The 12,515-nt window shown below is 50.3% G+C and overlaps 1 protein-coding gene across 2 annotated transcripts in view; it reads right to left on the reverse strand.

Annotated features, from left to right (window-relative positions):
* Positions 1-9,575: 9,575 nt before the first annotated feature.
* Positions 9,576-12,515, reverse strand: part of ADCY9 (adenylate cyclase 9) — an 82,550-nt gene continuing 79,610 nt past the window's right edge. For both annotated transcript variants that reach the window (XM_056502952.1, XM_056502950.1), the window contains one exon: positions 9,576-11,704. In XM_056502952.1, coding sequence (XP_056358927.1) covers positions 10,516-11,704 — 1,189 coding nt within the window. In that variant the 3' untranslated portion in view covers positions 9,576-10,515. The remainder of the gene's footprint in view (positions 11,705-12,515) is intronic.

Genomic DNA, 12,515 nt, shown 5'->3' on the forward strand with positions numbered 1-12,515 from the left:
ATGAGGGCAGGAGGCCGGGCAGTTCCCAGGGGTCACAGACTGGGAGGTGGCTCCAGGTGCTGCAGCACCTCTGCATTGCCCCCGAGGTGATGGGGGTTCCTCAGAAGTGGAAACCCTGAGAGGGGCACACGCAGGCAGGGCAGAACCTGGGACCACCCCACACCAACAGCCTGTGGGGTTGGGTACCACTCACCTTCCCAGCACCCAGGGCAGTCCTGGAGCCTCCTGTTTCCAGAGGAGGAAGAAGCCAATGATCCCACAGAGATCCCATTCTGCAGCATGCCTGAGGTGCCAGATCCCTGTAGATGGGAGATATGGAGCAGCCTCCGGGTTGGCTCTGCTGTTCCCCACTGCCCAGCTGGGCCAAGCACACCATGGCAGCAGGCCAAGCACCCACAGCTCACCATGGACAAACACAGCCCAGGCTTTCAGGAGCTGCTGTGAGACATCTCCCTGAGAGACCTTTGAGCTCTTCTTGTTACACATCCTCACATAAACTAATCATGCACAGGGTGGGTCTTTCAATACATCCAACATTGGTGTACAACATGTCCTGACCACGAACCAAAGCACAGAGAGAAAAGAAACTTTAATGTGGGCTTATCCAGGACAAGACAAACTGAAAACAGCAAGACTAGATTCGTTTGAAATACCTTCACTAGATTTATTAAAAAATATCCCTTGGCAGTTGACAATCACCACGATCCACAATCAGAACCTGACTGGACAACAACAGAACAGTTTTCACCAACAGCAGAAGGCAAATACCTGGGAATACCCTAGCAAGGCCTGCACACCCCTTCTGGCATTAAACACTGGGCTGGCACTGAGGAGCCCAGGGCAAACGCTGGCTGTGGTGCCAACTGCAACACAGGTGTTATTGTGTGCTCTCATACTTACCTGGTCTGTGGGAAAAAAACCAAATGTTCAAAATATGGGGGAAAAGAGTCAGTTGGGACCCAGAGAAACTGGATGCCATTTCTCTTTGATTCCACCAGCCCTTGCTGTGCTGCAGCAGAGTGAGAGTAGGAAAAGAGAAGCTGGAGAGTGTGGCCAGACACGTTCAGATGCTGTGTCTGCCTGGTGAGAAGGGTTTGGGGCTGCAGGACCAACGGTGGTGGGTCACTGGTCATCGACAGGCAGCAGCACCCAGAGGAAACCTTCACATCTGGCAGGTCAGACCCTGACTGGGAAGGGCTCAGGGCTTCATTAGGGGTTTCTTTCCCCAGTGAAACCTGATGAACACGCAGTGGGAAGCTGACAAGAAACCCCGAGAGAAGCGAGGAGTGTGGGACAGACAGACAGACGCGGGGTTTGCTCTTTGGGTCAGATTCCAGTTTTGGAAGTATCAAGGTTCCTCTTCTTGCCCAGCCACTCCCGCTCAGCCAGTCCTTGCTCTGTGGACACTCACTCCAGAAAAACTGCCTCATTCCCCTTTCCCAGCAAGTTAAGGGGATCTGAATAAAGCACTGGAATTCCAGAGTAAACCATCAATGCTCTCTGCCAAAGAGAAAAATAACTTTTCAAAGCTCATCCCCAGTTTTGGCCAACACAAGCTCCCTGTGGGGAAAAGCTCTGCCCAGCAGTGACCTAAGGTGGCTGCAGTGGTGCCTGCATGGCCCCTTCCCAATGCTTCAGAACTGGATGAAAACAAGGAAAAATCAGGAAGGAGTCTTCTTCTCACCCTGGGCACTGGGAACAGGAAGGTCATTCACTGCCAACCAACACATCCAAGTGCAGCACATCTATGTGACAAATGCCTTCTGTGTTTAAGATGCCTCCTAAATATGTACCTAATCAAAAATTAACTTGATGGCTTCACGATTATCAAAGAAACATTGTTAAAAGCCAGATCCAAAACAAAGGGCTGAAAAACCTATTCCAAACTATTATTCTTCTAGAACATGCACCAAGGGCTGCAGCTGAAGTGGGGCTGGAGCAAAAATACAAAAGCAAAACCGATTTGGAGTTGACACAGTGTATTGTGAATTACTTCTCAGCTTTTCTACATCTAAGAGAGCATGAAATGATCGGCCATACAGTGGAACAGTTTAATATACAATTGATTACAGAGCCGCAGATAACACACGTTGGATCTATATACACACAGCTTAATATTTCACAGATACAACTTCTTGCCATCTCGGTTTGTCCACGAAGCATTGGCACAGAGTATTTACAGCGAGGCTGCTGCGAGGAAGCCCCGTCGCCCCGCACGGCCGCGGGCAGGCTGCCCCAGCAGGGGGTGTAAACAGAGCGGTTCTCTCTTTCTGCAACGGAGGGAGAAGGGGGGACACGGGCTGCGCTGGGCAGGAGGGAAAGGAACCAGAGGTACCAGGAAAAAATAATGGCCAGCTCACCTGGAGACTTCAAAACACATAAATTTGCCTTTTAAAATATTTTAATTGGAAACTGTTCTCAATTGATTTTCAATTTGTAATTCAATGATGTTTCAATGGCATTTTCAATTAATGCTTTCTATCCATCTGTATTTCTATCCATCCCACGTGTGCTTGAGCAAGGACAGGGAGTGCTGAAGCCCTGGGTCAATACTGAGGGAGCTTCTCAAGGAAGCAGGGGATGCCCAGGAGCCCCTGCTGCCTCCCAGGCCCTACTCCTTGCCCTTGGCAAACCAAAGCCAACCCTGGTTTCAGCTGATCACTCCAAAAATAATCTCTCTCGGGCTGTTTGTAGTCAGGTACCACCACCCTCGATGCCCAGTGATGGCTTTTACAGGGGGATCACTGTGTGGGTGTCACTGTGTGGGTGTCACTGTGTGGACAGAGAGTGGGCAGACCCAACCCCAACCCAAACCCCAACTCTTATCCCCAGCCCCAGCCAGTCGTGGTTGGACATAGTGCTCTCATTCCTAGTGCAGGCTTTCAGTAACCAGCTGAAAATTGCTCTGTGAGAAAAGTAAACCAACAAGCAGGAGGGAAGGTGCATCTACCAAGGTGTCCATGGCCTGGCTGCACAGAGCAGGCAGCAGGATCTGCTCCAGCAGGAGCAACCTTCCCAGAGCTTGGGAAAAGCTCAGCTGCTGGAGCCACTGCTGCCCAGGCACCACTATGGGACCTACATGGCAGCTCCCCCCACTGGGGCTGGCTCCAGGGGCACACCCAGCTCCTTCCCAGCTGACCCCCCTGTCCCATCATTTACATCCCTGCCTTGTCCCCCTCAGTGCTGAAATGACCAAAGGGCCAGAAGGAAGGAATCCAGCCCCTGCCACCAGCAAAGACAACGTTTTATGCTAAGTTAAGAATATTGTTTCATGGAAAGAAGGAGCTTTCCTGAGCAATTCAACACCTAAAGCCATCCATGCTGGCACTGGGCAGTGAGGTGACTTTCCTGAGAGCACATGGGGAAGCTCGTTTACCTGTTCCTGGGGAACTGGGTGAGGGTGGCCAAGGTCCTTGTCATCTTTGGGCACTGCTGCTGCTTCCCTGCAAACCAGAGACACCCACCACCGAGCAGGAACAATTCCCAAATACTCAGCACAGCCTCGGAACCGTTTCTTGTCTCAGCAATGTTGGAGTTAAGGCTCTTGGCTTTTAAAGAGTTTATTACTTTGGAAGTTTAAAGCTGTACTTGCAGCAGGATGTAACAAGTCTCTGTCTCAGCACATGTATTATGTATCTCTGTATCTCAGCATGGGCTCTGAAGGCAGAAGCAGTTCAACTGGGGAGAGGGTCACTGGTATCTGTGGGCTCCTGGAACATCTGCTGGTGCCCATGGGACCATGCCAGTACCTGTGCAATGGCCAAACCCTGGCTGAGGCAGCAATGTAGAGCAGAGCTGGCAGTGCTGCCACCCCCTCCAGTACATCCAGTACTGGAAATAAACCCTAAACACAGCTCTGGGCTCACCTGGAAAAGGCAAAGCTTCAGAGTCACTGAAGAGGCATTTCCCCTTGGGCACACCCACATGCTCTGTGTCCTTCCCTGTCCTGAGCTGTATCTCTCAGCACAAATCAAAATAAACCATCTTTAATTCCACTTGCACTAAGGTAGAAATAAGTGAAGACTTGAGTAACTGAGGGAGGAAAAGAAGGAGAAACTTGAGTAAATTGCTTTGACTCCTCTGAAGGAGGATTTGAGAACCGATGGCCAGTGACATGTAAGTGGTGGCACTGGCTTACACCACACATCCAGAAATGACCTGGATGACAAACTGCTCAGAGCATCACTGATGAGAATGGGAACTCATACTTGTACCAACTATTCCCAGCCATGACCTTCTCTGCAGTTCTTCAATTCAGTGAATGCTGCAATTTCTGGACATTAAAATCCATTATGGGCATGGAGATGCTCCAAGGGCTGGAGCCCCTCTGCTCTGGAGCCAGGCTGGAGAAGAGAAGGCTCCAGGGATATCTCAGAGCCCCTTCCAGGGCCTAAAGGGGCTCCAGGAGAGCTGCAGAGGGACTGGGGACAAGGGATGGAGGGACAGGACACAGGGAATGGCTCCCACTGGCAGAGGGCAGGGCTGGATGGGATATTGGGAAGGAATTGTTCCCTGGGAGGGTGGGCAGGCCCTGGCACATGGGTGCCCAGAGCAGCTGTGGCTGCCCCTGGATCCCTGGCAGTGCCCAAGGCCAGGCTGGATGGGGCTGGAGCAGCCTGGGACAGTGGGAGGTGTCCCTGCCATGGCAGGGGTGGCACTGGATGAGCTTTGAGGATCCCAAACCAGTCTGGCATTCTGTGCAAGTTGAGTGAGCCAGCAAACAGGGAGAGAACGGAGCAAACAACACCAAGGCTGAGGCAGGAGAGGCTGCCAGAGGCCTGGGGCCATTCCAGAGGTGTAAAACACCAAGGGCTGCTGCCTCAGACACTGATCCCCAGTGTGGAGCCTGGCACGTGGCACAGCTCCTGAGGAGGCTGGTGTGGGGAGACCCTGGGCACCTGCCTCCTGCTCCTGGCAGCCTCAGGCTGGGTTAGGCAGCAAATGTTCAGCACCTACAATAAGGGACCAGGAAGAAAAAGCTTTTAAATATCTCCCACCAATGTGTTTTGTCCAAACTAATCTTCTTTCTCCCAAGCCAATATTGACTCCCAAAGGCAAGGAGCAAACAGTTCTGCACATGTTGTACAGCCCAGCCCCTTATCAGGGCTGAGACAGAAGTTCAGTTCACAGCAGAAACACCTGAAAGAGATTTTATAAAAATATTTGTATTTTTTTTCCTACCGGAGCTTTACCCAGTGTCTGCAAAGCACCTCAGACTTCCTTCCTATGGCACCCTCAAACTGCACTTCTGTCAAGACACATTCCACCCATTTTATTTTCTCCTTCAACACCTACAGAGCCTGATGTTTCATTTTAAATGAACTCTTTAAATAAGACAAAAGCAATAAGCTCCTGCTGTCTGACTTTCACCAATAAAACTCTCTGTACAGATTTCAGAGGGTGGTGTTAATGCAGATTTTAATAAAATCAGCCAATTTTAAGGGTCTCTGGTTCCCCACTCCCAGAAAACATGAACAGCTTGGGAAGCCAAGGCTCTGCTTCACACCTGAGACACTTTCCTGTGCAGCACTCCTGGACACAGAGATCAGCCCTTGGAACCCCCAGCAGCTCGTTCCACATTCCCTTCTCCTCATCTCCCCCACTCCAGACCTGCCAGCACGTTACCATATGGAGCCAAAGCACGACACTGTCCTACCCACAGCTCTGAACTGAAACACCTTCAGACCTTGGCAGCACTCAGACAGCTCCAGGGACTGCAGGAATTGGTGACTAATGGTTACTAACTCCAACTTTTTAACAGGATTTTGCAGAATCCCACTGCCACTGCCTGCACAGTTCAGTCTCAGCAACAGCAAAGAGCAATTCAGGTTTTACCCCAGGAAACAAACCAAGGACTGCTACAGCCTGCAGGAGGAACTCAAAAGGAGAATAACATTGGAGAAAATGACTTTCACAAGCAGCCAGTCAAGTCTCAGCATTACTCTGAGACTTCAGCTGGCTTTTCACAGCTGCCTGGGCATTGAGATGGCAGTGCCATGGCACTGGGTCATCCCTGCACCTCCACCCTGACTGTTCCCACATGCAAACCACCCCTCTGGCATTTCCAGCAACTGGAAAAATCACATCAATAAACAACAACTGCATTTTAAAATTTAATTCTTAAATATAACTGCAGGGATGTGCCTCTTCTGTAACTTCTGCCACCACCACAAGGAGGAAGCTGCAGCTGTGAGCAGGAAAAATGGACCGAAACATCAAAGCAAACACCCAAATCTCCCCTTTCCTCAGGACACAGGGAGGCACCAACAGTGACAGCAGCACCCAGAGCTCAGCTCAGGTGCTGCTGTGCCATGAGGAAGACACAGGTTCCCAAAGGTGAGAAGCAGAGAGGCAGCAGCCACCTGTGTGTCCCATGTGTGACCTGTGTGTCCCATGCAGATGGAGCAAATGAGAGACAGCAGGGAAGAAGGGAGAAAACAGGGTCTTTAAATATGGCAGAACCCCCCCAAGTCAAGGTGCAGATTTAAACAGCCAAAGGCATTGCAGCCAACCTCAGGCACCCTCAGCCTCTTGAGATGATATGAATTAACATGAATTAACTGCTCCCTTGCAACTCCTTCTGCTGTATTCAGAATGAAAGCTTTAGAAACAGGTCAGATTAGCAATTTTAAAATGCTAGAAACCCTAAAAACTTGGCCTTTCACTCAGGAAAGAACTCCTCTTCAGCTAAAGCTGCTATGGGTACAGGGAGCTCCCTTCAGTTTTACTCTGGGCATCTTCTTTCTGTGTTTTAGCCCTAAAAGAAGAGTATCCAAATACTTATGTTTTGTGTAAAGCCCTTAGGGAATCCACCCTTTCCTCCCCTCATTTTGTCACTCCTGGCACACAGCAGAAGCTGCAGCCAGACCATGGCACTATCCCACTCTGCTCATGTTACCTCCAGCAAAGGGGAATGGCCCCAAATCCTGGGAAATAAGAGGCAAATCCGCCCTTCTCAAAATCCTAATGCCAGAAGTGAATGGGAATGTCATTTACCTGCTGCTCAGTGAGAAATCTCTCACAGGAGCAGCAGGCAGGAAAAAGCATTTGGGTGTGTTAGCAGCAGATTAAGACCTCACTGCTGACAATATTCTGTGCACTCCTTGTCACTCTGCACCCTGGAGCAGGTGCTGCAAGTGGCAGAAGGCAACATGGGGCTCACAAATACCCAGCAATCTCCCCAGTCCCCTTCTCTGGACCATTTTGAAATTAAACCACCCTGAAGATTGTGGAAGTGCAGCCACACACGGATTTCCTGGTGGAACAAACCCCTGGGGGCCTGGCCAGCCCCCCATGTTCACTGACAGCACTGCTGGCACCAACAGCACACGCACCACAGGCATTTTAATGGAGTGAACTTTGCCTCCACCAGCACACGTGTCAGGAATTGTGCAGCAGAGCCACACAACACTGCTAGAAACACCTCCAGAGTCATCTTAGTGTCAGAAGAAATCTTCAAAAGCATAAGGGGAGGTGTGAAGGTTCAGCTCACACTGATTACAACACAAACAGGTATATCCTTTATCTCCTTGCTCCTGGAAAATGTCCCCCTCCACACCATCCATTGAGAACTGAACTTCTTCATTATGTTACTGCACTGCATTGAAGAGGTTGAACCCATGGCAGCCCCAAAGCCCAGCTGTGGGATTGCTGCTGTCCTGGCAAAGAGCAAACAGGGCACCACTGCTCACCCATCAGGAGTCCTTCCCCAACCCAGAGTTAAGGCAGAGTACAACCACTGCCAGTTCCCAGAGCACACAACAGCCCTTGATTTCTGAGTCCTCAGTGCCTTTATTTGCTTAGTGTCAACAAAGAGAGGCCTTGGTGGGTTTGGGGTTTGGTATTTGGATGTTCCCATAAACCCAACGATACTCCCACAGCCCCACACCACAGCAGCACGGGAGCCTTGTGTACTTTACAGGCTGGAGAAGGATTTTGCATCCTGAAGTGCTTGAACAATGAAGAGGAAGGTGCTTTGGGTCCGGGTCCCATTCCAGCACCTTTTCCTTTTGGGTTTAACCACAGGTTGCCAACCTGTCCCAGGGCTGGGCTGGTGGAGGTTTGGTCACTGTGCAGTGTCTTAGGGAGCCAGCACATCCTGACTGAGCTCTGCCCTTGCACACAGCTGAGCAGGGAGAGAGCAAGGGTTTATAAAACTGGGAGAAAGAAGTGACAGGGAGAAAGGCTGGTACGACTCTAAGACAATGACATAACACTAGAAGGCATGTAAACAATTCTGGATCATGTTAGCTCCTTGACTGTAGGAAAAGGAATACTGACACACCTTAACTGAACCAATGGTTTCAGGAATACATTCTTCAGGTGCAAGAGGTATTTGCAGAATTACTACCTGAAAGTTGGAAGTGCAACCCACAATGGGGAGGAAGGAGTTGTAACCTAAGGAGAAGGAAGCTCCTGGAAAACTGTGCACTCGAAACCACCTCACATTGCTGCTCTTTGGGAAGAGCCTCCAAACAGGCAACAGCATCTATGGCACAGGGATTTGGGGGTGAGGACCCCCTGGTTTGTTGTGTGCTGGCAGATTGAGGGAAGAAGATGAATTCTGAACAGCTTTCCTATCAAAGGGAATACTGACATGCATGAACAGCAGCTGTGCAGGACCTGTGTGCAGAGTTCTGTTTAACTGAGATCCAGAAATCCCAGACTCACATCTGGTAAAGGCTTCACAGGCTCCATGTTGACTGTGGAGATGGATCTTCACCAGCTGAACAGGAACCCACAATGGACATATTTATTACTCACACCCCAAAATGGGGATAAGAGGAAGAATCAATACATTCTGACTCGAGTTGAGATGGAAAGAGCCACAGCACCACACAGCCAATGCAGCACTGTCTGTCCCCAGCTCTTCCCTGGATGATCAGCTTCTTTTGGGAATAAAAATCCTTTCACTTTATTTGGTGTCAGAGGGAGCTGGCTGAACTAGAATAGTTGAATAGTCAGTATGATCCCCAGCAGGGCATCAAGTGCCAGAGAGGAAGGGGTGGAAGCATGCAGAGGGCAGACTGGCACAGCCTAAGCCCCAGCCCCACAGCTCCCTCTGTGCAAGCAGCTCTGGGCTCCCACAGGCCTCTGCTCCCAGGGACCTGCATGGAGCTGACTGCAGGACTGGGAATGATTGTGCTTCTCAGCTCACTACAAGGACTCTCTCCCCTATTCCTGCTTCCAGTAGCAGGAAGGGAGCATTCTGTTCTCTTCCCTGCTGCAAAAGCACAGTGTGTGCGTGCCTGTGTGTGTGTGTGTGTGTGTGTGTGTGTGTGTGTGTGTAAAAATCCTGAAAAACATTGTGCAGCACCATTGGTTCGGTACAGAGGGAAGCTGGGATACTCAACTGTGTTTGGTGGCTTCCAAAGTGTCGTTTGGAAACAAATATTGCCTAAGGTAACATCCTCACAGTGGTTGGTAGTTCAAAGAGGCTCAAACACTGCCTTATTACTCCTGTTAAACCCACGAACAATTCATCTCTCCCGGTCCCTTCCGCACATGAAAATTCCTAAACAAAATTAAAAAAAACAAACCCAAGAAACCAAACAGGAATAAATTAAATAAATAAATAAAGGCATTCCCAAAACATTTATTTTGCTTCTCTCTTTCTCTCTCTCCAATCAGCTCAGAGACACCAACGTCATCACCTACCTTCGCCCGCCGAGCCGCGTACGGAGCCGGGAGCCCTGAACTGCAGCGCTCCCGTGGCCTCTCCTCTGCTTCTGGAAACTGTCCCCAAAGCTGGCACTGTCCCAACCCTCCTTCCATTCCCACAGATCACTAACTCACTGGCTATATGGAAAAGAAGAGTATCCAAAGCACACGATGGCACATGGAGGCTGCAGAAAGCATCGGGAAAGGAGAACACGACGACAGCAGCTGTTCCTCCTGCCCTAACTAAAGGCTGAGCCACGGCACAACTCCCCCTCCAGCCACACCCAAAGGGTGTCACCCCTGGCCCAGACATTCTTGTGGTGCATTACTGGCACTTTATAGCAGTCTCATATGGTAGATACATGCACATGTCTGTGTGTTACATACAAAAGGTCTGATAACAGTAAAACATTGTTCCGAGAGATATAAAAAACCCAAGGAGTTGCATTAGCCAAAAAAAGTGTTTTGTGAGAAACAACAATAAAAATGATATAACCACAGCTTTTCTTTTCTTTAAAATTAGATAAATACCCAAAGCTATGATTTCACTTGGGGCCTCTGTACCTTGACAGGGAGTCCAATGGAGTATATCTGAAGGCACTTAATATCCTCTACTCAGCTGTAAGATGGTTGCACAGGGAGCTGGGGAGCTTGGGATGCGATTTGGGGCATGGAGGAGAGAGATGGATGAAAACGAGCCCTGAAGAGCCATGATCCACACAGCCCCAGGTGCCGAAATGAACACAAACGTACAACCCAGGTGTGGAGAAGGTCTCTCTTGAAAAAGAAAACTGCCAATTGCAAAAGTCTGTGTGTTTCTATGGACAGAGCACTTCATGCAACTCTGACAGTTCATCATACACTCTTAGAGATATTTAGCTTTGTCAGTTCATTGACCTCCTCAGTCCCCGCTTCCTCACAATCATCCTTTTCCACAGCTTTGCCAAACCTGCACCTCTCATCAGCCTTCGCCGCGTCTTTCTGGAGCTTCTTGGCAGAAGGAAGGGTGTCCTTGGCTTCTGAGCTCTCTGTGCCGTGGGCTATCGTATCAGAATTCTGTACAGAAGGCACCAGGTTGGCAATCTCATCCGTGGGAGAGCGCCCAATGCTGCCATCCACTTGAACCCGAATGTCTGGAGATATGGACAGCTGGTGGTGCGGCACGACCCCGTTGTCCATGCACTTGGGGTAAAGGTAGGTCTTCATCTGCCCCTTGCCCTTCACATTGACCGTCCCCCTGTAGTCAAAGTCATAGCCCATCTTGCTGAGGATGCGGTAGCTCTCCTCACTCACCTGGATGCGGCACTCGACGCCGGTGGTGTCCATCCTGCTGGCGATGTTCACAGTGTCCCCCCAGATGTCGTACAGCAGCTTGGTGGTGCCGATGACCCCGGCCGTCAGGGGGCCGTGGTTGAAGCCGATCCGGAGCTTGAAGTTAAACCACAGCATGTTGTTGTTGAAGTCATCCACCACCCGCATCATTTCTTTGGCAAATTCAAAAAGGGTCTGCAGGTGCCCGTGGGGATGGCTGCTGTCCTGGCACTGCGAGGTGTTGAGCCCCGACGCCGCCATGTAGGTGGCGCCGATGGTTTTGATCTTCTCGATGCTGCTGTAGTGGGGTTTGCTCAGCAGCTCGTCGAAGTCCCCGATGAGCTCGTTCAGGACCCGGTAACACTCCTTGCCGCCCTCGTAGTTCTCCTCGTAGAACTCGCTGAAGTTGACGATGCTGGCGAAGATCACCCCGCCGCTGTCGTGGTTCTTGGAGTAGCTCTGGGACACCTTCAGCTGCTCGGCCACGTGGTAGGGGATGATGTTCCTCAGCAGCCAGTCCGCCTGATCCCGCATGCTCTGGATCTTGGTGCGGTGCAGGTCGGCCTCCACGTCGCCGTGGTAGTGCAGGCGGTAACTGACCTCGAACTCGCGGTTCAGGAACCAGACGAGCAGCAGCAGCAGGAAGGAGACCAGAACCACCTCCTGGCCCAGGAGCTGCGCCGGCCGCTGCGCCCCGCCTGGCGCCGAGCTGTTGCACGGGCTCCTCCTGGAGCTGCACAAAGGGGACAACACAGGGCACTGTGAGTCAGGGCACTGCCATCCCTGCACCACAGCGAGAAACCTTCTGCTGGAAGAGGAAGCGTGGGAAGTACAGTTACATACTAAATTATAAAATATGAGTCGAGAACTTCATCTGCTGTTAAGAGAACGCCAAAGAATTAATTTAATTCTTAAACTCGCTGAGTACTTCCTTGAACCCACCAAGTATTTATCAGCATGTTCAGTGGCACAGCCCAATCCTGTTTTAAGGACTTCACCAAGAACACTGTTACCATTATATCTAAATATAAATATATAACCCAAAGCACTGCATGTAAATATGAACCTGTGTGTGTTTAGATATCTGAGTGCACTGAATGTCTGTACGTGTCTGGGAGTTTTGTGGAGTATATCTGGTTTCATATTTTTTATTACCTCCAATATTCAGAACCAGCTGCTTTACACTCCTGTGCCTTTGCTTGTGTCCTCACCAAGGACCAGGAACCCTTGCCATGTGCCTTTAATGCTACGAAAGGGATTGGGAGAAGACAACCCTGTAAAAGACAGATCATGGAGAACCCTCGTGCCAGAGGGTTGGAACTGGATGGGCTTTAAGGTCCTTCTGTGCCAGCCCAGTCTGTGGCTCTATGAACTGCATGGAAGTGGGGAACATGGCTGTGCTGACATCTTTTCTATGATAAAACTACTTCAGCTCTTCATGGCGGAGACAAAAAGTTTCTCCAAGTGCCAAGATTACATAAAATAATCAAAAATTCCTGTCTGCCATAGACTGGGAGCAATATTTCAGATCCTCTCGACAGTTC

The sequence above is a fragment of the Oenanthe melanoleuca genome, chromosome 14 (assembly GCF_029582105.1).
Source record: "Oenanthe melanoleuca isolate GR-GAL-2019-014 chromosome 14, OMel1.0, whole genome shotgun sequence".
Classification (NCBI taxonomy): Eukaryota; Metazoa; Chordata; class Aves; order Passeriformes; family Muscicapidae; genus Oenanthe; species Oenanthe melanoleuca.